The sequence below is a fragment of the Chiloscyllium plagiosum genome, unplaced genomic scaffold (genome assembly GCF_037043375.1).
Source record: "Chiloscyllium plagiosum isolate Xiang-an unplaced genomic scaffold, Cpla_swu_hap1 HiC_scaffold_36, whole genome shotgun sequence".
Lineage (NCBI taxonomy): Eukaryota > Metazoa > Chordata > Chondrichthyes > Orectolobiformes > Hemiscylliidae > Chiloscyllium > Chiloscyllium plagiosum.
In genome coordinates, this window is record NW_028270174.1 from 4,606,757 (window position 1) to 4,629,152 (window position 22,396).

Below are 22,396 nucleotides of genomic sequence, written 5' to 3' on the forward strand. Positions count from 1 at the left end.
TGGGCTAGTGTCCTGTGCTATAAGGCTCTTGATAATTTTGGAAGAAATGTCTTCACTTGAAGGAATGGGAAGCTCTGCTGAAGAACTCGATCAGGCCTGATTCTGGTCAATGAACATTCAGCTAACATCACTAAAAACCAAATTGACACATTGTTGTTTGTGAGATCTTGCTGTGCACAGCTTGAGTATTGTCCTTCCAGTGTTCTGGCAGTGATTACAGTTCTGAAATACTCATTAACTCCATTAATGCCCTTTGGAACACCCTGAGGTTGTGAAATATGCTGTTTTGTTTACTGCAGTCTCTACCCCAGTTTCTGATTCGCCCATTTTTCCACACTAGCTGTTTTGTGCCGCAAGGTTGGAATAAGGAATTATTTAGCCTGAAGACCTGATGTTCCCACCGGAAACTGGGAATACCGAGCATCTGCATCGTATCTGTCATTGGCTTCATCCTCCCTCAGCTCTGGGTTGCTAACTTTGATTGGTTTATAACTGCTCCCCGCTATCCCCACCACCATCCAATATGTTCATCCTCACTTGCTCCAATCATTCTCTTCCTGTGGTCAATTGGAAAGCCAAAAACCCTTCACTTTCTGATTGGACAATTATGCATGGTCAGCCTAAACCACACACCCTCCCTCTCCCCAAACCCCAATATATTTTTGGGTGAATTAACAGAAGGCAATGAACACAAAGAAGACAACTTTCTTTTAACGCCCCTGGGAATTTTCTCTCAGATTTTTGCTCACAGCAGTGTGTTGCAGCTTCATCCTCAGAGTTCACACATTGTTCTTTCATTCCCTTTCCCTGGAAATTGTTTGAAATGAATCTTGAATTCAGCAGTTTCTGTCAAATGTAAGGCTGTGTGGAGTAGTTTGTCTGAAAGGGCTTGGGGTAATTTATAAGCATTTTGAAAAAACAAGAGGAATGTTAAAAATGAATTGAAAGCCAGTGAGCAGTTCTGGATTTAACCCTTGTCGTGCTGGATTTTGAGTGACAGCACAGCTCAAAGTGTCAACATTGCACATAGAAGGTACAAGGGTTGCTCCCAATCAGAATATCTTACGAAAATGACTTGCAGGTTTTGACTGCCGTCTAGAATGTTCCGGTTAATTATGCCCCATGATTTGCACCTGTGACTGAACCTAAAATCTACACGTCCATTGTGTGTGTGTGTGTTTTTCCTTAATTTGCTCCACCTGTGACTCATTCTAGGGTTTAGTTTTATTACTCAGATACTGAGGCTGTCTGGTGGCACAGTCAAGTGGCCCCGTTTCTCTTGGATAATAGATTTCTGCAGCTCAGGGGAGGCTATTCGGCCCATCACACTTTGACAGAGCTGTCCAGTGTTTGAGCACGCCTCCCCTGATTTTATACCCATATCCCAGCAAGCCTGTTCCTTTCTGAGGAACCTGTTGGAGGTTCCTCTGCTTCTAGTGCTTTTTCAAACGGTGTGTTCCAGATCACAACCACCCTCTATGTGTAGAACTCTACTTAATTCCTCCCCGAATTATTTTAGCCGGTGCTCCCCTGCTTTTAGTTCCACTTTTTGTTTTATCAACTGGTTGGACATGGGTCAGTTTTTATTAGCTGTCCCTAGTTGTCTGTGACCAATGGTGTTCCACAAGGATCAGTGCTGAGAGCTCTGTTGTTTGTAATTTATGTAAATGATTTGGATGAAAATGGCAGTGTTCTGAATAATAAGTTGGCAGACGACTCAAAAGTTGGTGGAGTTGTGGATAGTGAGGAAGGATACAAAAGGCTGCAGGAGCATACGGATCAGTTGGAAGGTTGGGCATAGCAATGGCAGATGGAGTTTAATGGAGATAGTGAGGACTGCAGATGCTGGAAAGTCAGAGTTGATAGTGTGGAGCTTGAAAAAGCACAGCAGGTCAAGCAGCATCAGAGGAGCAGGGCAGTCGATGTTTCCACCAGGAACCATGAACCTAGACATGTGTGAGGTGATGCACTGTGGATGGTCAAAAGCAAGAGGAAAGTATACAGTAAATGGCCAAATCCTGAGGAGCTCCAATATACAGAGGGATCTTGGAGTGCAAGTCCATCGCTCCCTGAAACTTGCCAGTAGTTTCTCCTTATTCACCTCGGAATCTCATGTAATCTTGAATTCCTGTATTTCATCTCCTCTTACCCTGCTCTGCCCAAACCAGAACAGCGCCAGGTTTTCCCTCACTCAGTGAGTGTTCATACCACTGTCAGAATGTAAATGCTGTTGTTCCTCAGTTGAATGAAAGGTTTATTGATTTTTATAAATGAAAGAAAAGATGGCTCAAGCTCGTGGTCAGATGTGAACACTTCCTGGTTCACCAGTTTTGATGGGTCAGTGACAAGTTCATCTGGGTTGGGAGACGTTTGATGTAATACATTGATTTCTGATCAGCCATTGTGTCCTTGCCCTCATTATAGAATGGTGATGTTATCCACTCAGTTCCTTACTGACAAGAGAAATGTCAGAGTATGCTTACAAAAAAAACTCTGCATTTGTATAGCATGTTTTACGTCTCAGTGTGTTTTGAGGATCAATGAAGCAATTTCAAATTCTTGCCTCTGGTGCTATAAGGAAATGCTGTTAATTTATTCACGGGAACCTCAACATTCCAGTCATGTCCCGATCATCCTGTTCTTTGTCATTATTGATTGAGGAATGAGTGTTGGACTGAGGACCACAGGGAAAGCTGCCCTGCTGTCTGTTGAACATTGGGGTGGGTCTGTTATTGCTAGCAGAGAGGGAGGTGACCTCAGTTTAACATTGGACTCAGGGGCAGCCCCCTCAGCTCTGCACCTAGAATAGATTCTAAGCTCGAGTCTGAAGTGGTACACGAACGATATCCACCATGCTTCAAGAGAAAGAGAGTGTTAACCACTGACCCACCTCATCTTCTGCCTCGGAACACTTCAACCCCAGGGCATCAATGTGGACTTCAACAGTTTCCTCATTTCCCCTTACCCCACCTCACCCTAGTTCCAAACTTCCAGCTCCGCACTGTCCCCATGACTTGTCCTACCTGCCTATCTTCTTTTCCACCTATCCACTCCACCCTCCTCCCTGACCTATCACCTTTATCTCCTCCCCCACTCACCTATTGTACTCCATGCTACTTTCTCCCCACCCCCACCCTCCTCTAGCTTATCTCTCCACGCTTCAGGCTCTCTGCCTTTATTCCTGATGAAGGGCTTTTGCCCGAAACGTCGATTTTACTGCACCTCGGATGCTGCCTGAACTGCTGTGCTCTTCCAGCACCCCTAATACAAAATCTGGTTTCCAGCATCTGCAGTCATTGTTTTTACCTGCAGTGCTCTGAGCTTATCTGTCGTGGACTTCACAGTAACTGTGATAAAACTGAACTGCCTCTCATAAGGTCCTCACCTTGAGAGAGAATCTGACCCTACCTTGCTCCAGAGTCAGGTCTCTGACCTGAGACCCAGGTAGTATTTACCCTCTGAGTCAGAGCAATGGGAAATCACTGGGCCAGGAAACTAAATTGTAAAGATAAATTAATTCAGAGCTTTCTGCAGAAGTCAGTTTGCAACTGAACAAAGGGCAGAACTGACTCAATATTTATTTCTGCTGAGTGGAATTATTCATGAATAACCTCCTGTGGAAATTACAGGGCCTCTGAGTCAAACTGGACTATCCCAATGTTCGAGTGCCTAGAAACCACCTCCCACCCAATCTCCAACAAACTCAATGTCAATATGTCGTTCTCATCCTGCTCTCACCTGTTTGTTCAGCTTCCTCTTCCTTGTATTGAGACCATTCGGCCCAACCTGGGCTAACATGTTATCACAGTCTCGCCATACTCTGGGTAAAGACATTTCTCCTCAATTTTCAGTTGGAATTTTTAATGGTTAGTTTAAGCTAATGACGAATACTGTTAAAAGCAGGGAATTACTGCCATATATATAAATTATTAGTGTTTCTCATTAGGTGCATCATTATAGGGTCAGTTGGCTGGATGCCTGGATTGCAATACCAGGTGACACCAACAGCATGGGTTCAGTTCCCTTCACCAGCTGAGGTTACCATGAAGGACTCTCCTTCTCAACCTCTCCCCTCGCCCTGAGGCACGGTGACCAGTCGTGTGTGTGTGTTTGTGTGTGTCTCTCTCTCTCTCTCAAGAGAGAGCAGGGCTATGGTATTCCTGCAGCTTAGAGGAGTGAGAGGTGATCTAATTGAGGTCTGTAAGATGCTAAAGGGGATTGACAGAGTAGACACAGAGAGGATGTTTCCTCATGTGAGGCAATCTACAACATGAGGTCAGAGTTTTAGGATAAGGGATAGCAAATTTAAAACAGAGATGACAAAAAATTATTTCTCACAAAGGGTCATGAATCTGTGGGATTCTCTCTCCCAGAGTGCAGTGGATGCTGGGATTTTGGGTAAATTTAAGGAGGGGAGAGACAAGTTTTTAATTAATAAGAGGTTGAAGGGTAATGGAGAGCGGGCAGGGAAGTGAAGTTGAGACTAAGATGAGATCAGCTAGGGTTGTATGAAATAGTGGGACAGGCTGGAGGGGCTGAATGGCCTTCTCCTGCTCCTAGTTTTCATGTTCGTCTGTTAATATAATTGTGCTCCCACTTCCTGACTGCATGTCTGCTCACATATTTATTTTCAGTAGTTAGTTGAACCAGACGGACTAAACACTTAGAATGAAGAGTCTGTGTGTAATGGAGTGGTTGTGGGACTGAGCCTGTAGACAATAGACAATAGACAGTAGGTGCAGGAGTAGGCCATTCTGCCCTTCGAGCCTGCACCACCATTCAATATGATCATGGCTGATCATCCTCAATCAGTATCCTCTTCCTGCCTTATCTCCATAACCCTGGATTCCACTATCCTTGAGAGCTCTATCCAACTCTTTCTTAAACGAATCCAGAGACTGGGCCTCCACTGTCCTCTGGGGAAGGGCATTCCACACAGCCACCTCTCTCTGGGTGAAGAAGTTTCTCCTCATCTCTGTCCTAAATGGTCTACCCCATATTTTTAAGCTGTGTCCTCTGGTTCGGGACTCACCCATCAGCAGAAACATGTTTCCTGCCTCCAGAGTGTCCAATCCTTTAATAATCTTATACGTCTCAATCATATCCCCTCTCAGTCTTCTAAACTCAAGGGTATACAAGTCCAGTCACTCCAATCTTTCAACATAAGATAGTCCCGCCATTCCAGGAATTGAACTCGTGAACCTACCTCAATAGCCAGAATGTCTTTCCTCAAATTTGGAGACCAGAACTGCACACAATATTCCAGGTGCGGTCTCACCATGGCCCTGTACAGCTGCAGAAGAACCTCTTTGCTTCGATACTCAATCCCTCTTGTTATGAAGGCCAGCATGCTATTAGCTTTCTTCACCACCTGCTGTACCTGCATGCTTACCTTCATTGACTGGTGTACAAGAACACCCAGATCTCTTTGTACTGCCCCTTTACCTAAATTGATTCCATTTAGGTAGTAATCTGCCTTCCTGTTCTTGTCACCAAAATGGATCACCATACATTTATCCACATTAAACTGCATCTGCCATGCATCTGTCCACTCACCTAACCTGTCCAGGTCACCCTGTAATCTCCTAACATCCTCCTCGCATTTCACCCTGCCACCCAGTTTAGTATCATCAGCAAATTTGCTAATGTTACTATTAATACCATCTTCTTTATCATTAATATATATTGTAAAAAGCTGCGGTCCCAGCACGGATCCCTGCGGTACCCCACTGGTCACTGCCTGCCATTCCGAGAGGGAGCCGTTTATCACTACTCTTTGTTTCCTATCAGCCAAACAATTTTCAATCCAAGTCAGTACTTTGCCCCCAATTCCATGCGCCCTAATTTTGCTCACTCACCTCCTGTGTGGGACTTTATCAAAGGCTTTCTACATCTACTGGATCTTCCTCGTCCATCTTCAGAGTTATATCCTCAAAAAATTCCAGAAGATTAGTCAAGCATGATTTCCCCTTCATAAATCCATGCTGACTCTGACCTATCCTGTTACTGCTATCCAGATGTGTCGTAATTTCATCCTTTATAATATACTCCAGCATCTTTCCCACCACTGAGGTCAGACTAACTGGTCTATAATTTCCTGCTTTCTTTTTCCCACCTTTCTTAAAAAATGGTACAACATTAGCCACCCTCCAATCCGCAGGAACTGATCCCGAATCTATCGAACTCTGGATAATAATCACCAACGCATCCACGATTTCTTGAGCCACCACCTTCAGTATCCTGGGATGTAGATCATCAGGCCCCGGGGACTTATCAACCTTCAGACCTAACAGTCTCTCCAACACCAATTCCTGGCAAATATAAATTCCTTTAAGTTCAGGTCCTTCAGCCACTGTTACCTCAGGGAGATTGCTTGTGTCTTCCCCAGTGAACACAGACCTGAAGTACCAATTCAATTCTTCTGCCATTTCTTTGTTCCTCATAATATATTCCCCTGTTTCTGTCTTCAAGGGCCCAATTTTAGTCTTAACCATTTTTTTCCATTTCACATACCTAAAAAAGCTTTTACTATCCTCCTTTATATTTTTGGCCAATTTACCTTCCTACCTCATTTTTTCTCTGCGTATTTCCTTCTTAGTAATCCCCTCTTGTTCTTTAAAAGCTTCCCAGCCCTCCGTTTTCCCACTTATCTTTGCTATGTTATACTTTTTCTATTTAACTTTATATGTTTCTTAACTTCCCTCTTCAGCCACGGCCACCCTGCCTCCTCATAGGATCTTTCATCCTTTTTGGAATGAACTGATCCTGCTAAGGTATTGCACCATTGAACTTTGGCCAGCTCCTCCCTCATAGCTCCATAGTTCCCTTTATTCAACAGAAATATTGTCACTTCCAATTGTACCATCTCCCTCTCAAATTGCAGATCAAAGCTTAATGTATTATGGTCACTACCTCCTAATGGCTCCTTCACTTCGAGGTCCCTGATCAATTCTGGTTCGTTGCACAATACCAGATCCAGAATTGCTTTCTCCCTGGTAGGCTCCAGCGCCAGCTGTTCTAAGAATCCATCTCTGAGGCACTCCACAAAGTCTCTTTCTTGAGGTCCAATACCATCCTGATTCTCCCAGTCTACCTGCATGTTGAAATCCCCCATAACAACTGTCGTAATATCTTTGCGACAGGCAATTATTCCAGGGGTGCTGGAATAATTTCATTCTCCTGTACATGTCTTTCCCAGCTCCGTCACCACCTTGTGTTATAACAAGTCCTTGAACGCCATAACAGAGAATGGTCAGTGCGACGTAACAATGTCAGATGAACAGGGAATGTTAATTATAGGCTGGGACATTCACCATGAGGCCCTGTACCCCTGGACACTAGAAGAGAATGTGAGCCTCCCATCCTTGTTAATAAATCATCCCACTTCCCCTCTTCCTCTGTAATTCTCTCCAACCCTATATCCCTCAGAGATATCTGCCCCTCTCCAATTCTGGCCTCATCAGCAGCCCAGATTTTCTTAACCGCACCATTGGTGGCTGGGCTTCCACCTGCCTGGGTCCTGAACTCTGGAATACTGTCCTCCTAAACCTTATCACCTCTCTCTCTCGCACTTTAACACACTCTACCTAGCATACACCTCTGGTTCCCTTCTCCTTTATGGAGCTTAGTGTTAAATCTTTAGGTGGATTTTTGTTTCTTTGAAGCACTCTGCGGATGTTGGTAACGGTGTTAAAGGTGCTATGTAAATGTGAGCCATTGTTATGAAACGCAGTAACTTTGTCTTTGCAGTCTCACCTGCTGCTGAGAGGATTCGCTTCATCTTGGGGGAGGATGACGAAAGTCCAGCCCCACAGCTCTTCACGGAATTGGATGAACTCCTGGCCGTGGATGGACAGGAGATGGAATGGAAGGAAACAGCCAGGCAAGCAAACCTTCTCCTGTTCAGAAAAATCTCAGATGAGGACCCAGCTTCTGTGAGCTCAGGATGACCCACAGGCGATACTGGAGTGCCTTTGACATGTATCCATTGTTACAGCGCAAGGGTATCGAGCGGGTAATTTGTACAAAGCAAGCTGCACCAAACAGCAAAGGATTGGACGATCTGTTTCTGAGATGTTAGTTGAGGCATACATAGTCCCCACAGAGTTTAGATATAGACAGACAGGGAAACCCGTCCATTGTGTAAGTGTCAACTGTTTGTACCATGAGGATTCTCACACCAGCTGTAAGGGTGGAGTCTGCACTCTGTGCACCATCAGATCTTGAGAGCTTCTACACTGAGCCAGTTCTCATATTCGACCTTCCCCTCCCTTCCAAGAGTTGTGATTTTCATTGTCATCAATCTATTCAAGATCGACCTGCTAGTTCCCTCCCCCACCTTCTCTAGAACAGGGATAAGGAGAAACATTTTCAGTCGGAGAGTGGGGAATCGATGGAATTCACTGCCACAGACGGCTGTGGAGGCCAGGGCATTGAGTGTGTTTAAGACAGAGATAGATAGGTTCCTGGTTGCCAAGGGGATCAAGGGTTACGGGGAGAAATGGGGTTGAGAAACTTGTCAGCCATGATTGAATGGTGGAGCAGACTTGAGGGGCTGAATGGTCTTATTTCTGCTCCTATGTCTTATGGTCTTATGATCTTAACCCCTCTTTTCAGCCTCCCTGGGCCTAACCCTCAACAACCATCCCCTCTAACTTCCCCATTATCTCTCTCCATGTGTCCCCAACAAAGGTATGTTATGCACAACACCAACCTCCTACTAACTTAAGTCTCCACTCCCTCAAAACTGTTGAGTAACCAACTGAACATTCCTATCTCTGAAAGCACAAAGGTCATCCTCCTTCTCTACAAGCCTAATCGTTTGACCAATTTATCACTGCCCACTCTCCATCCACAGTTTCTCACCATGAAATCCTTAAAAGAGGGCTCCCCAGTCTCCGATGCAAGTGCTTACGCCCTCAACGATCCCCACTTAAATGAATTGTGGAACAGAATCCCTTCAGCATAGAAACAGGCTCTTCGGCCCAACAGGTCCATACCAACCCTCCAAAGAGTAACCCACCCAGACCCATTCCTCTTCCCTACTACTCTACATTTACCCCTGACTAATACACTTAGCCTACATTTCCCTGAACACTATGGGCAATTTAGCGTGGCCAATTTGCCTAGCCTGCACATGGACTATGGGAAGAAACCGGAGCACCCGGAGGAAAGCAGCACAGACACGGGGAGAATGTGTAAACTCCACACAGGCAGTCACCCGAGGCAGGAATCAAACCCGGGTCCCTGGCGCTGTGAGGCAGCAGTGCTAACCACTGAGCCACCATGCCACCCAGCGGGTGAGTGGGAAAGGGAAACTAGCCTGTGGTTTAATTCCTAAGCTACAATAAAGCAGGGTTTATTCACTTAGCAGAGGCTTTGCATTCGGAGCTGGGACTACAGCACAGCCTCCCAAGAACAGCAGGCTCAGTGAGCAGAGGGTCATTGGAGGGTTTGTAAAATTGTGAAGGGTGGTCTCTGAGTGTGACCGTTGAAGAAAACCACCTCCATTCTGCCCAGGATACGCATGGTCACTGGAGGTAGACGTGCTTTATATTTAAAGCTTTCCTTGCTGTCCAATAGGTGGATCAAATTTGAAGAGAAGGTTGAAGAAGGGGGTGAGCGATGGAGCAAACCTCATGTGGCCACGCTGTCCTTGCACAGTTTATTTGAACTCCGGACGTGTATAGAGAAGGGACTGGTCCTGCTGGATCTGGAAGCTTCGACACTCCCACAGATTATTGGTATGTTTCTACAACTCAGCACCTGGGGACATCCCGGTCCCTCAGCTAACGTTCAGAAAGGTGCTATATCAATGCACGGTATATGAATATACAATTTCAGTGCAGTTCCTGAAGGAGTGCTACACTGTTGGAAATGCCATCATTTAGATGGAACATTGAACTACAGTACTACTGTAGCATGATGTGTCTCTGTTTCGTTGATATTCTGTGTCCCCCCCTCCTGCCAGATGAGTTTAAACCCCTCCCCAAAACACTAATAAACCTTCCTGCAAGGATGTTGGTCCCGAAGTGGTTCAGGTGCAAACCTTCTTGTTTGTGCATGTCCCTAAAAATGGTCCCAGGGATCCAGGAACCTAAAACCCTCCATCGAGTCACACATTTGTCGGCCCTATTATCCTATTTCTATACTCACTAGCACGTGACACCAGGAGAAATCCAGAGATTATGAACGTTTGAGGTCCTGCTGTTTAATCGATTGCCTAGCTCCCTGAATTCTTGATGCAAGACCATATTCCTCACTTTGGTACCAACATGTACCACGAGCTGTAACCCATCACCATCCCTTTTCAGGATGGCCTGCAGCTCCATTTGCCCTCCCAGCTCAGGACGAGAATGGGAGTTTTCACCAGCCAGTATTTCTGAGAATGGACGGTCAGGTCTTTTATTTACATCTGCTGTTTTTGCTGGAGCTTACTGTGTGCAAATTGACTGCTGTTTCCTACATTCCAAGACTGACCGCCCTTTAGAAATACTTCATTGGCTGTAAAGTGTGTTTTGAGGATGTGAAAGGGGCAAGAGCAATGCAGGTTCTGTATTGATGGTGCCTGGTGACTTTATCACAGCAGAGTTCAGAATTGGAGCTGGTTTCCTGACCCCTCCAGAGGGAGGGGATTGACCCTTTCTTCCTGTGTTTTGGCAGAGACAATCATTGATAACCAAATTGCTCACGGGCTTTTAAAAGCCGAGCTGAAGGAGAAGGTGACCTACACGCTCCTGCGCAAGCATCGGCATCAGACGAAGAAATCCAACCTCCGCTCGCTGGCTGAAATTGGGAAGACGGTGTCAAGTGCAAGTAGGCTGTTTTCCGCCTCGGATAATGGTAATGCTGGTGCCAATTTGCTGCAGTAACCTCCCCCACCAACTCCAGTTACTGTCTACCAGCCCCACTGCTCCTCCTCAGCCCTGACGTCCTCCCTCATCATCCTCCATGTATGGTCTCATATCATATGAAGGAAACCTCACCCCAAAAGAACAACTTCATGGAGTCTCTTCACCCAAGGGCGAGGGTGCAGGAGGGGGCAGCTCCAACAGCCTCAGAACCCCGCCCCGACCTCCCATTCCCCCCCCCCCAACTTATTATTAGACACTACATTGAGAGTACCGCAATGTCCAAATATCTTATTAAGATAATACGCCAACCAGGAGGGAAGTGTAGATGATTAGGACAAAATGGCATTTCCTTCTATGGAACGTAAGAAACAAAGGAGGCCATTCAGCCCATCAAATCAGTTCCAGATTCTGCTACACCGTGACTGCTCTGCATTCTAACTTCACTCTGTAAAATCCTTAACCAACAAATTTCTGTCAAGTCTCCCAACTCCCACAATCCCAACAGTCCGGAAGCGCTTCAGGGAAGAGAGAGTTTCAGATTCCCACTCTGCTTTGTGTGGAGTAGATTAGAAACACACAATGGGGAAGGAATCCTTTACCCATGGGAAATTCCTCACAGAAAACACTTGTGTGCTATTACCTGATTTATAGCTTGTTCCGTCTGTTGTAGAGTTATGGATGCCAAGAGCTGTAGCAGATTGCCCTGTAGTTAGTACAAAGCCATTCTGTATACTTTCAACTCTGACCCTTCAAACATGTTCCCAGTGTCAAGATAATTAATCAGCAGAGTTAAACTTGCCACACCTTTACAAAGAGACCGAGGAGTGGAAATTGACTCCAAATGTAACCTGTCACAATAATTCAAAATGGGAAACTGTTAGCTCATTAGACCCAATAACCATTGGGTAATGTGGAACATTTGAGTCTTTTTGAGTTAATGATTTGGGTCATTTTTCTGCTAAAAGCTGCATTGTCTGGCAATCCCATGCAGCCGCCTGCCTGGTTAGTGTATACCCTTCTTAAAATAGTTCTTGGCTACTCCTGCACCAACGTAGATCCCTGAAGATCCCATTGACCAACTGGTAAGAGACAGCAGTAATATTACACTCAGAGAGATGTCTGTTCCTCTCAGTTAGTGTTCTTGCCTCTACGCTGTAACTATTGAAATCGTTTGGACTTTCAGATGGCGTACTGATTGACTGGCGTAATCCCTGGTGGGAAGTTCATTGTTTCTTTCTTGTGGATTGTGGAGTCACACGGCACAGGCGGAGACCATTTGGCCCATCATTGCCTCTGCCATGCCTCTTAACAGAATGATCAAATTACACCCACTCCCCTTATTCTTTCTCCATCGAGCAGCAAATGGAGTCTTACTCCAATTCTCCCTTTGGAAAGTTCTTTAATTTTTGCAATAAAGTGATTTAAAACCTGCAAACTTAAAATGATATCAAACAATAATGAAGATATTCCCTTATAGTAATATTTTAAATGATCTATTACAGCAGGATATATATACTTATATAAATATATATATATTTATCACTGAGCTCCTAATGTGTACTGATTGGAGCTGGAGTGGACGGTGTTACAGAAATCACCAGTCAGTCACTACCCCATCTTTGGGTATGATCACCATACATGAAATCAATTGGAGCATTGGTAATGGAGTTGGTTAGATCTCAGTGTATTCATTGGGGTGAATCTTGTGAGGTTCTGGCTGACTGTACTGATCCAGACTATACTGACATCATGGAAACTCGGTTTCCCAACAAACCCCAACCCCTTGGGGGTGCAATGTTACAGATTTGTGACATTCCATTGACAGAATGAACAATACATGACCAGTCCGATACACCACCTCCCAACGCCCTGATCCACCAAGTAAAATTCAACATCAGGAGGTCAACCTCACCAGCTTCACCCTGACATATACTGGTTGTGAATTACTCAAATGCTGATAATGATGTGGGTTTTTGAATATGATTTTAAGTTACATATCCTTCATGTTTTTAGTGAAGGAGCGATACTGAAAGTAGATTGTAATTCAACAACTCATGACCTGATTGACTGGAATAACTTTGTGGAACCCTGAATTACCTCAGTCAAAATAATTTTCCAAATTATCAAAATGAATACATTAGGCCTTTATTCTACAAGATGGATTAACAAACCTAAGGATATGTAATTGATATTTTGTATCTTAATTCATTTTGCTTCTTAAACATTATTGACCAGGGTTGACTGCTCACTTGTCACGGAGACTTTCATCTTCAGGTTTATTGTGAGATTTCTCCCAATACTGGAAACAGTTTGCAAATGTGAAATATTTTGAATACATTTGCGCATTTAAAGTATTGGACTACATTTGAATATTTGTGAGATTGGCATAATAATTTCCGATGGTTTTGGAGTACAACACATTCCCTGGTTAACTGAGTTTGACAAGCATTATGACGAGAGATGAGATTTGATCTGTTGATTTTGTTCCTTGTGATTGTCTGATATTTGAGATTGCTGGTCTAGAAATTCCTCCTCTTGACTGTCTTTTTTTGCTGTAAATCAAATTTCCTGCTGCTGTTGCTAGATTTTTCTCTTTCTCTCGCCTTTGCCTTGCTGCCGTGCTCTCTCCATCTCGCTATCGATGGCCTACAATAAGCTTGCAGTCCGCTCAAGAACTCTGTACCTTGCCTGGCATTTCGATGCGCAGACCAGGACCTCCAAGCCCAGCAGAGCCTAAGCATGGCACTGCTCAGTAAGTCCAACACATACCAGCGAAGGGAGTGGTGGGGGAGGGGGGGGGACAGTGTGATCTGAGCTACAAGGAGACCAACTGAGCAATAGTAACCTGCTCATTTTATTCATTTGTGCTCTTGTGCATCGACTGAGGTTGTATAACATCAAGTATAGAGGATTAATGGGTGATTGAGTTATAGAGTCTACAGCAACTTGTCTACGCCAACCAAGTTTCCCAAACTAAACTGGTCCCACGTTCTTGCGTTTGGCCCATATCCCTCTAAACTTTTCTTATTCATGTACCTGTCCAAATGTCTTTTAAATGTTGTAACTGTACCTGCATCTACCACTACTTCTAGCATTTCATTCCACACACGAGCCACCCCCCCCCCCCCCCCGCCCCAATCTCTCGCCTCCCTTTCTGTTCTTCCTGCAGAATTTGTATCCTGGAACATTAAACTGCCAGTCCTGCCCATCCCTGAGCCATGTTTCTGTAATTGCTATGATATCCCAGTCCCATGTTCCCAACCATGCCCTGAGTTCATCTGCCTTCCCTGTTGGGCCTCTTGCATTAAAGTAAATGCAGTTTAATACATCAGTCCTACCTCCTTCTTTGCCAAGCTTTTGTCTGCCTTGACTATTTGACTTGCTTCCCTTATCTACTGTACCAGCCTCAGTCTTTTTCCTTTTCGCACTACTGTTTTGGTTCCCACCCTCACCCTTACTCACCTAAAGCCTCCCCAACAGAACTAGCAAAACTCCATACCAGGACATTTGTCCCCTTCCAACATAAATGGACCCCCCTCCACTTGTCCCTCTTATCCAGGTCATTTCCATCCCAGAAGAGATTCCAATGATCCAAAAATGCAAACTCTTCTCCCCTGCATCAGATCCTCAGCCAAACATTCATCTGCTCTATTCTCGTATTCCTACTCTCACTAGCCCGTCGCACCAGGGGTTATCCAGATATTACTACCCTCGAGAACCTACATTTTAACTTCCTGCCTAGTTTTCTGTATTCTCTCTGTAGAACCTTATTCCTTTTCTAACCTCTGTCATTGGTACCAACATGTACAACAACCTCCTGCTGGTCCCTGTCCCCTTTGGAATATTCTGTACCTGCTCTGAGATATCCTCAATGCTGGCACCAGGGAGGCAACACACCATTCTGATGTCACACTGACACCCTTACTCACTATTATAAATTTACAAAAAAAAACAGATTAAGTTTGGTTTTAATAAGTCTTAAAATCAAGCAAAAACCAAAGGCCGTTCTTTTCCCCTGGAGTTTCAGGCAGTGATTTAGTTTGAAATCATTGATAGCTCTTGCGGCTGCCCCTGATGTTGGATGTTAGAGCCCACCCACCACTCAACACATCAGCTATGAAACTGTACTGCATGTTGGTTATTTCAGTGTAACCCAATCTCCAAAGCCCTTGTGCGATTTCTCAGCCTGACAGCTGTGAAACTACACTGTTAACTGCTCCACAAAAAGCCGATCTCTGAGCCTTATGCAATTCCTCAGCCTCCAACCTTGCTACCTGTCACTGTCCTGAAACACTCACTCCTTCCTCCCTTCCAAAGCGTCTTGTTTTAAAAAGTTCCAAAAACAATGCAAAACTTATGAAAGCAGTGATTACTGCCCCAAGGAAATGAGTAAATCCAAACCAAGAGCAGTTCTCACAGCCATGATCCTCTCCCAACCACAATTAGACATGAGGGGATGAATGGCTTCCTCCTGCTCCTATGAAAAGTACAGCTGTCTCAGAGATATTACCAAAGCATCAGGTAGTTTTGTTACGGCTGAATTATGGAGCATTCGGGAGTTCTGTGACCGGGACCTCAGTGGCTGTAGGATTGGTGGAGGGCTGGTTTTATCCCACCCACTGAAGACTCAGATTGCACTGAGTACAAAGCCAGGCATTTCAGCTGACGCCCATAGAGTTTAATACTGATGCCCATTGAGTTTGATGGTGACTCCCATAGAGTTTGATGGTGATGCCCATAGAGTTTGGTACTGATGCCCATGGAGTGTGATGCTGGGTGCGTTTTCTACTGGAAACGTGAACCCATCCTGTGTTGGCATTACCTTATGAACTGCTGGCAGAGCCTTCAATGGGGTAATGTTAGCGAGAGTCTGTAATCACAGGCCTCAGCTTATTGACCTCCCATAACCCTCCACCCTAAACCTCCCGACACTCACCTACTACAGCCCCCTGTCCCGTCCCAGCACAACCCTCACTTCCCACCCCCCTGAGAATGGATCTGCTGGGGTGTGATCTCCATTTTCCCCCAACTCCCCTATTAACCTCTACCCCTTAAAGTTCCCACACATGGACTTGCTCTCTGTACCACAATCTCTCAGTAGGTGTGCTATCCAGCTCCTTTAACTTAGGTAAGGCACAGCCCTTGAAGTCCTAGTCTAACTGATAAGGAGGAGAATGGTTGGGTGTTGAGCCCATTCTGTCTCAACGTGACTGCGACAATATTGACCTGGAGGGTAGGCTGTATATACTGCCTTCAGCGGTATAGCACGGGACCTCTGGTATTTCAATCCAGCCCTCACTTCAGATCTGAAGAATGAGATCCAGCCACTTGTTCTCAGAACAGAGCAGATGTTATCAAGTGGCCTTTTGTTATAAGTAAGTCTTTATAGGGACGGTTATTAGTGATTGTAGGGAAAGTCTGCCTGACCATTTATTTCAACACTCTGCTCTTCAGAATGAAGGTAACCAGAACTTTGAAACAGCAGCTGGCCCCACTACATTTTCTTAAAAATGTGTTGCTGGAAAAGCGCAGCAGGTCAGGCAGCATCAAAGGAGCAGGAGAATCGACGTTTCGGGCATAAGCCCTTCTTCAGGATCTTCAGCATCTGCAGTCCTCACTTTTTCCACTACATTTTCTTACCAGCCTGAGATTTGGCAGTGCACTCATCCAGCAGTAAATATCTGTACACTCAGACAGCCAGGGGCCACTTTAAATCAGGTCTGACAAGCTGACCGGGGTTGAAACTGCAGCAAATAAGATGGCATTGGTACCGCGATGTAGGTAATCGACAGCCTGACTTGGAGTGAATTTGTTTTGACATAGCTTGAAGTGTATCTGTTTAGAGTCATTTCGCCTCAGATTTTTAAAGCTTTAAGATTCATTCTGGTATGCAATCACAAGTTGTACAGAGACTAATTTTTTCCTCAAGAAATGGTTCCTTCCTTCGCTGCGTGGATGGGTTAATGGAAACACAAAACTGAGTTTGGACTTCCTGTCACGTACTCCAGGGTGGGTGCTCTCTCCTCCCTGGATGAGCGCGAGTGTCTTACCCACAGCAACAGCCTGAGGTGCAGTGGGTGCAGCCCATTAGCGAGCAGCCCCCGCCTCCATTCCCACTCTCGGGCTTGCTGGCCTACAGGCGAGTATCGAGGATACTGGCAAACTCTTTGGAGGGTCGGTCTGGACTTGATGGGACGAATGGCCTGAATCCACACTGTAGGGGGAGCGCTCACTGTTGAAGGTAACATGTTGTGGATTTGACTTTGAATAATGCCCACTTGTGCCCTCAGGTGGATCCCAACAGAGTAAAGGTGTTCCTCCCGGTGAATGGGCCAATGTTTATTCCCTAATTAGAGACATAAATATTATTTTTAAAAAGTGCTTGTTTAAGTTATTAAAATTCTATTGGTTAATTGTTAATTCAGCCATTTAGATCAAATTTAACTCCCTAAAGACGAAAAACAGCAATAAGTAAATCCAGCGAAACAATTGTAACAATGTCTTCCATCAGACCCTCAGACGATATTAATGCCTTTCCCAAAATAAAGCCACTTCTCTGCAGCGTTTTTTTTGCTAACCTGCCTTAAAAGTTAATAGCAATATATTAATGACAAGACCAATGTTTATCTAATAACTGTTTAACCATTTAGGGTTTTACATCCCTACCCTGAATTCATGCCACTAAATGTGACCTTGTTCTCCCATTGGTGTCTGTGGGACCTTGTTGTGAGCAGGTTGGTTGGTGTGGTTTCTGCAGTGTAACAGTGACTACACTGCAAAGGTAAAGCCTCCTTGGCTACAAAGCACATTGGGACATTCTGGGGTTGGAAAAGACAGTGTACAAATTGCTAATCTTTCTTTAATCATGGGCCCAGTCCTCAGTAGTTTTTGGAGATGCGACTTAGGAAGAGACTCTGACTCTCCTGGGAGGAAGTGAAGGTTCTCCTGCATCTTGCAAGAGGATTCACAGCCAACTGTTGTGTGTCTAAGACAGTACTGCCCGCTGTAATCCACACCTCTCTGCTGATAGCCTCAAGCTCCTTGCAGCAACATGGAGGGATCTGCAGTCCCACGGAATGGGAATGCAGCATCAAGGTGGTTCCTGCAGCTACACGTTGAAGTGCTGGCCTTCTAACCAGCTTCCCAGGACTCAGTCCCAGGGTGACACTGGTGGCAGGCATGTTGCACAGTCATAGGAGGACCCCACAGTTTCACCAGAGATTCACCGAGGAGTGAATCCTCCACTGCAGAATAACTCCCAACGTCTGTTTCAGTAAACTTACGGGCCTCTCCTCCACCCAAGACATCTCCCAACACCTTCGGGGTGTTGCCTTTGGCCATAGAGTCACAAAACCAGAGACACCCACAAGCTGCAGAAGCCCTTGCAGCAGTTCCTGAGCTTCTCAGCTCCCAAACAATGAGTGATCAATGGACAGTGAGGGGCATGCTACACTCACACAGGTTAGGGATGTCCCAGATCATAGCATGGGGCCCTCCTCACTGAGTTCACACTCCACTCAGGAGACTCAAGCATCCAACTGGGGCATTCAGGAGGGAATTGGATGATGATATGGATAGAAATGGGGCACATGGATGTGGAGAAAAGGCGGGGAATTGGCATTAGGGGATAGAAGCAGTGCAGGCACAGTGGGCTGAATAGCCTCCCTCCGTGCCACATCAGTTTTGCGATTCTGTGAAAACCCATTTCCAGCAGTGGGGAAGAATTGAGGAAAAAGATTTCTGTGCAATGCAACATGCACTCAAAAGAAAGGAGACAAGAGTAGCCAATAATCGAGGCTTGCATGCTTTGATTTTTCTCTCTCAGAATCTATTCTTCAGCTGCATGCTTTCTGTCTGTGTTCTGGATGGAGTTGCCCTGGATAACAATGAGAGTTCTGTTTTAATTCCTGTCATTGGGTTTCCATTCCAGGTAGCCCCGGATTAACACATCGGAACCTGACTACAGGGAGCATGAACGATATCTCGGACAAACCAGACAAGGATCAGGTGACTGTGGGTGAGGGTTGGGAGGGGACGCTCCGAAGACAGAAATGATACAGCTTTCAGAAGATTTCACAAAGTCACAACTTTGGGAACATTCAAGAAAAAACCCAAATTGGCCAGCCTGGAAGTTACATGCCTCAGTACCTTCACTCATTGTCAGAGAGTTTGTGTTATTAATGTTTTCAGTGAATGTGAACATTGCTGTTTGGGCTAGACAAGTTACCCCTTGACAACCTGGTGGTGGTTTGCTGCAGTCTGTATTGTTGGGGCACATTCACAGAGCAGGTTTTGTTTTAGTTATTTATTCCTGGGTGTCACTGGCTGGGCCAGTATTTATTCCCCATCCCTAGTTACCCCTTGAGAAGGTGGGGGTGAGCTACCTTCTTGACTCGCTGCAGTCCACGTGCTGTAGGTAGACCCACAATGTCCTTAGGGAGGGAATTCCAGGATTTTGAAGCAGCAACACAGAAGAATATATTTCCAAAGTCAGGATGGTGAGGGGCTTGTAGGGGAATTTGTAGGGTCGTGTTCCCAAGTATCTGCTGCCCTTGTCTTTCTAGATGGAAGTGGTTGTGGTTTTGAAAGGAGCTGTCAGAGGATCTTTGGTGGATTTCTGCAGTGCATCTTGTAGATGGTACACACTGCTGCTACTGAGCGCCAGTGATAGAGGGAGTGAATGTTTGTGGATGTGGTGCCAATCAAGCGGCTGCTTTGTCCTTCTTGAGTGTTGTTGGAGCTGCATCCATCCAGGCAAGGGCAGAGTATTCCATCACACTCCTGACTTGTACCTTGTAGATGGTGGACAGGCTTTGGGGAGAGAGGAGTTGAGTTAGTCGTCACAGTATTCCTGTGAAGGAATATTTGGGAGGGAGATCCAGGATTTTGACCCAGGGAGAAAGGGATAATGTATTTGTCAGAATGATGTGAGACATAGACCTTCAAACCCGTCAGGATGCATTTAATATAGTAGTTTGGCTACTATTAGTATAATGTCTGGTGATGCCTTTTTCTTTGTCTTAATAAAAAATTCTTGCTCTTGTTTCCAAATTTTATCAAACCCTACCTGAGTCACCCCTCCAGCTCCACAACACTCGTGTTTCTCTGATTCTCACCCCGATGCATTTTCCAAATCTAATCACCTCGTCATTGGTGGTTGTGTTTCCAGCTTTTGAGGTGCTAAACTCTACACTTCTCTTGCTAACCCCTTCCCCGTCTCTCTAAGGCATTCCTTACAACCTGCACCCACTTTCCTGTTTCCTTCTTGGTTGATTCAGTAACGTGCCACAGGACATTCTGTTACACTTGCAAGGTTTTTGCCGTAAATGTTGGGAGCTCTCCACACAAGGTCCTGCGGTGCTGTTTGAAACTGCAGTCTGCATTTAGTCTCCTCCAAGCGTGCCCTGATTGCACTGACTCTGCAGGGTTGACACATGTGTGTGGTTCTGCCTTGTATTCTTCACTGGTCTTGGCAGTGAGCCGTACCGAAAGCAGTTCCCACTCCCTCTTCGGAGGCTAAAGCTTGGCAATGAACTGGATCAGTACCTAGTGGTGTTTGCTCTGATTCTTGAACGGTCATGTCAGAAATCTCAGTCCCCAATGGTGCTCACTGCCTGGATGCCACCCCTAACCTGACCCTGAAAACCCCCAACCCAGAACACAACAGCTTCTCCCCAACCCAACCTCCCCTGCACCCTCCCCCCTCAAACACTCGGGCCCCTTTGGGGATCGGTTATTCAGAATCCTGAACATACAACAATCTTGTTATATTCCCATGCTCCCTGATTGTGACTCCTTCATCTCATCCCCATGAATGCCATTTATACTGTCCCTCTCCATGGTGACCGATAGTCCAACAATGAAATGGACAAACTAGCTGGGCATTACCAAAGAGGGTAGTGTTTACATTCAGAGTACCACCAGTCAACAAATTATTGTCGTCCTTCCTGTGTGACAAGTGGACCTGCTCCTCCCAAGCCAGAAAGAAGATTTGTTTCCCCACACTCCTGTGAAAATCTCTGATCTCTTTTCAGCTGCCAAGAAACTATAAAGCAGCAGGAGTTGAAGAAAGGAGGATTTACATCAGGCCTTGACCACGAGGTGACCCAAGGTTGGGTCTGGTTGCCTTGGAGATAGTTTTACAGGAGTCAGAAACTTCTCAAAGGAACCATGAGATGGAGGAGTGGGTTTTCTTCCCAGTGAAAGAGCTGTGGCTGAGGAGAACTGACCACAGATGGAGCAGCTGAAGGAGACTCCCGTGGTGAACAGAGGGGGACAGCATGAGATCCTCAACTCTCTCTGTTTGTAACAAAACTGTCTCAGACATTGCTCTGCAAAACTGTCAGTCCAAAGTGCATTACTAATAACTTAAAATCTTGTTAACCCTTTTCACTGCTGATTTCTTCAAACATAGTGATTTACAGCAACATTTCAAAACCAAACACCGGTGGGCGGCACAGTGGCACAGTGGTTAGCACTGCTGTCTCACAGCGCCGGAGACCCGGGTTCAATTCTCGCCTCAGGCGACTGACTGTGTGGAGTTTGCACGTTCTCCCCGTGTCTGCGTGGGTTTCCTCCGGGTGCTCCGGTTTCCTCCCACAGTCCAAAGATGTGCAGGTCAGGTGAATTGGCCATGCTAAATTGCCCGTAGTGTTAGGTAAGGGGTAAATGTAGGGGTATGGGTGGGTTGCGCTTCGGCGGGTCGGTGTGGACTTGTTGGGCCGAAGGGCCTGTTTCCACACTGTAATGTAATGTAATCTAATCAAACAATTAAACAGCACCAGAGGACAAGGATCAATGGATTTCTCCTGCCCAATTTTCTTTCAATTCTCATCCTCAAAGAGCTACCTCTTTGACCAATCATTTCAGTCATCTTGTCTTCTGTGGCTCAGTGCCATACTCTGCAAGATAATCCTTTGGAAAGCACCCTGCTCTGTTCGAACTATCTGTGGTTGCTGTGTAAATGTAGGCTGGGTGGCTGTTTATTGATTTCATGATTAGATTGACTGGAAACTGTCTGCTATTTATGAGCACAACTTTTTGTCTCCCCCACAACTCCTTTGATTTATCATAGTATTGAATCTTCCAACATTTTGGAGAAAGTGGTACATTAGCAAGTGTCTCTCAGGGCAGTAATTCCCTGTTGTGTTACACTGAGTGTGTGTCCCTGGGCAGTAATTCCCTGTTGTATTACACTGAGTGTGTGTCCCTGAGCAGTAATTCCCTGTTGTTACACTGAGTGTGTGTCCCTGAGCAGTAATTCCCTGTTGTTACACTGAGTGTGTGTCCCTGAGCAGTAATTCCCTGTTGTTACACTGAGTGTGTGTCCCTGAGCAGTAATTCCCTGTTGTGTTACACTGAGTGTGTGTCCCTGAGCAGTAATTCCCTGTTGTGTTACACTGAGTGTGTGTCCCTGGGCAGTAATTCCCTGTTGTGTTACACTGAGTGTGTGTCCCTGAGCAGTAATTCCCTGTTGTGTTACACTGAGTGTGTGTCCCTGAGCAGTAATTCCCTGTTGTGTTACACTGAGTGTGTGTCCCTGA

At 45.5% G+C, this 22,396-nt stretch overlaps 1 protein-coding gene across 4 annotated transcripts in view; it reads left to right on the forward strand.

The window, feature by feature from the left end:
• The window catches only part of slc4a4a (solute carrier family 4 member 4a), a 266,877-nt gene that overhangs the window by 110,867 nt on the left and 133,614 nt on the right, over positions 1 to 22,396 (forward strand). For 2 of the 4 annotated variants that reach the window (XM_087979895.1, XM_087979897.1), the window contains exons 4-7: positions 7,750 to 7,882; positions 9,583 to 9,743; positions 10,663 to 10,842; positions 18,784 to 18,860. In XM_087979895.1, the coding sequence (XP_087836021.1) occupies positions 7,750 to 7,882; positions 9,583 to 9,743; positions 10,663 to 10,842; positions 18,784 to 18,860 (551 nt within the window). The remainder of the gene's footprint in view (positions 1 to 7,749; positions 7,883 to 9,582; positions 9,744 to 10,662; positions 10,843 to 18,783; positions 18,861 to 22,396) is intronic. The other 2 variants (XM_087979896.1, XM_087979898.1) reach the window with 1 other exon arrangement.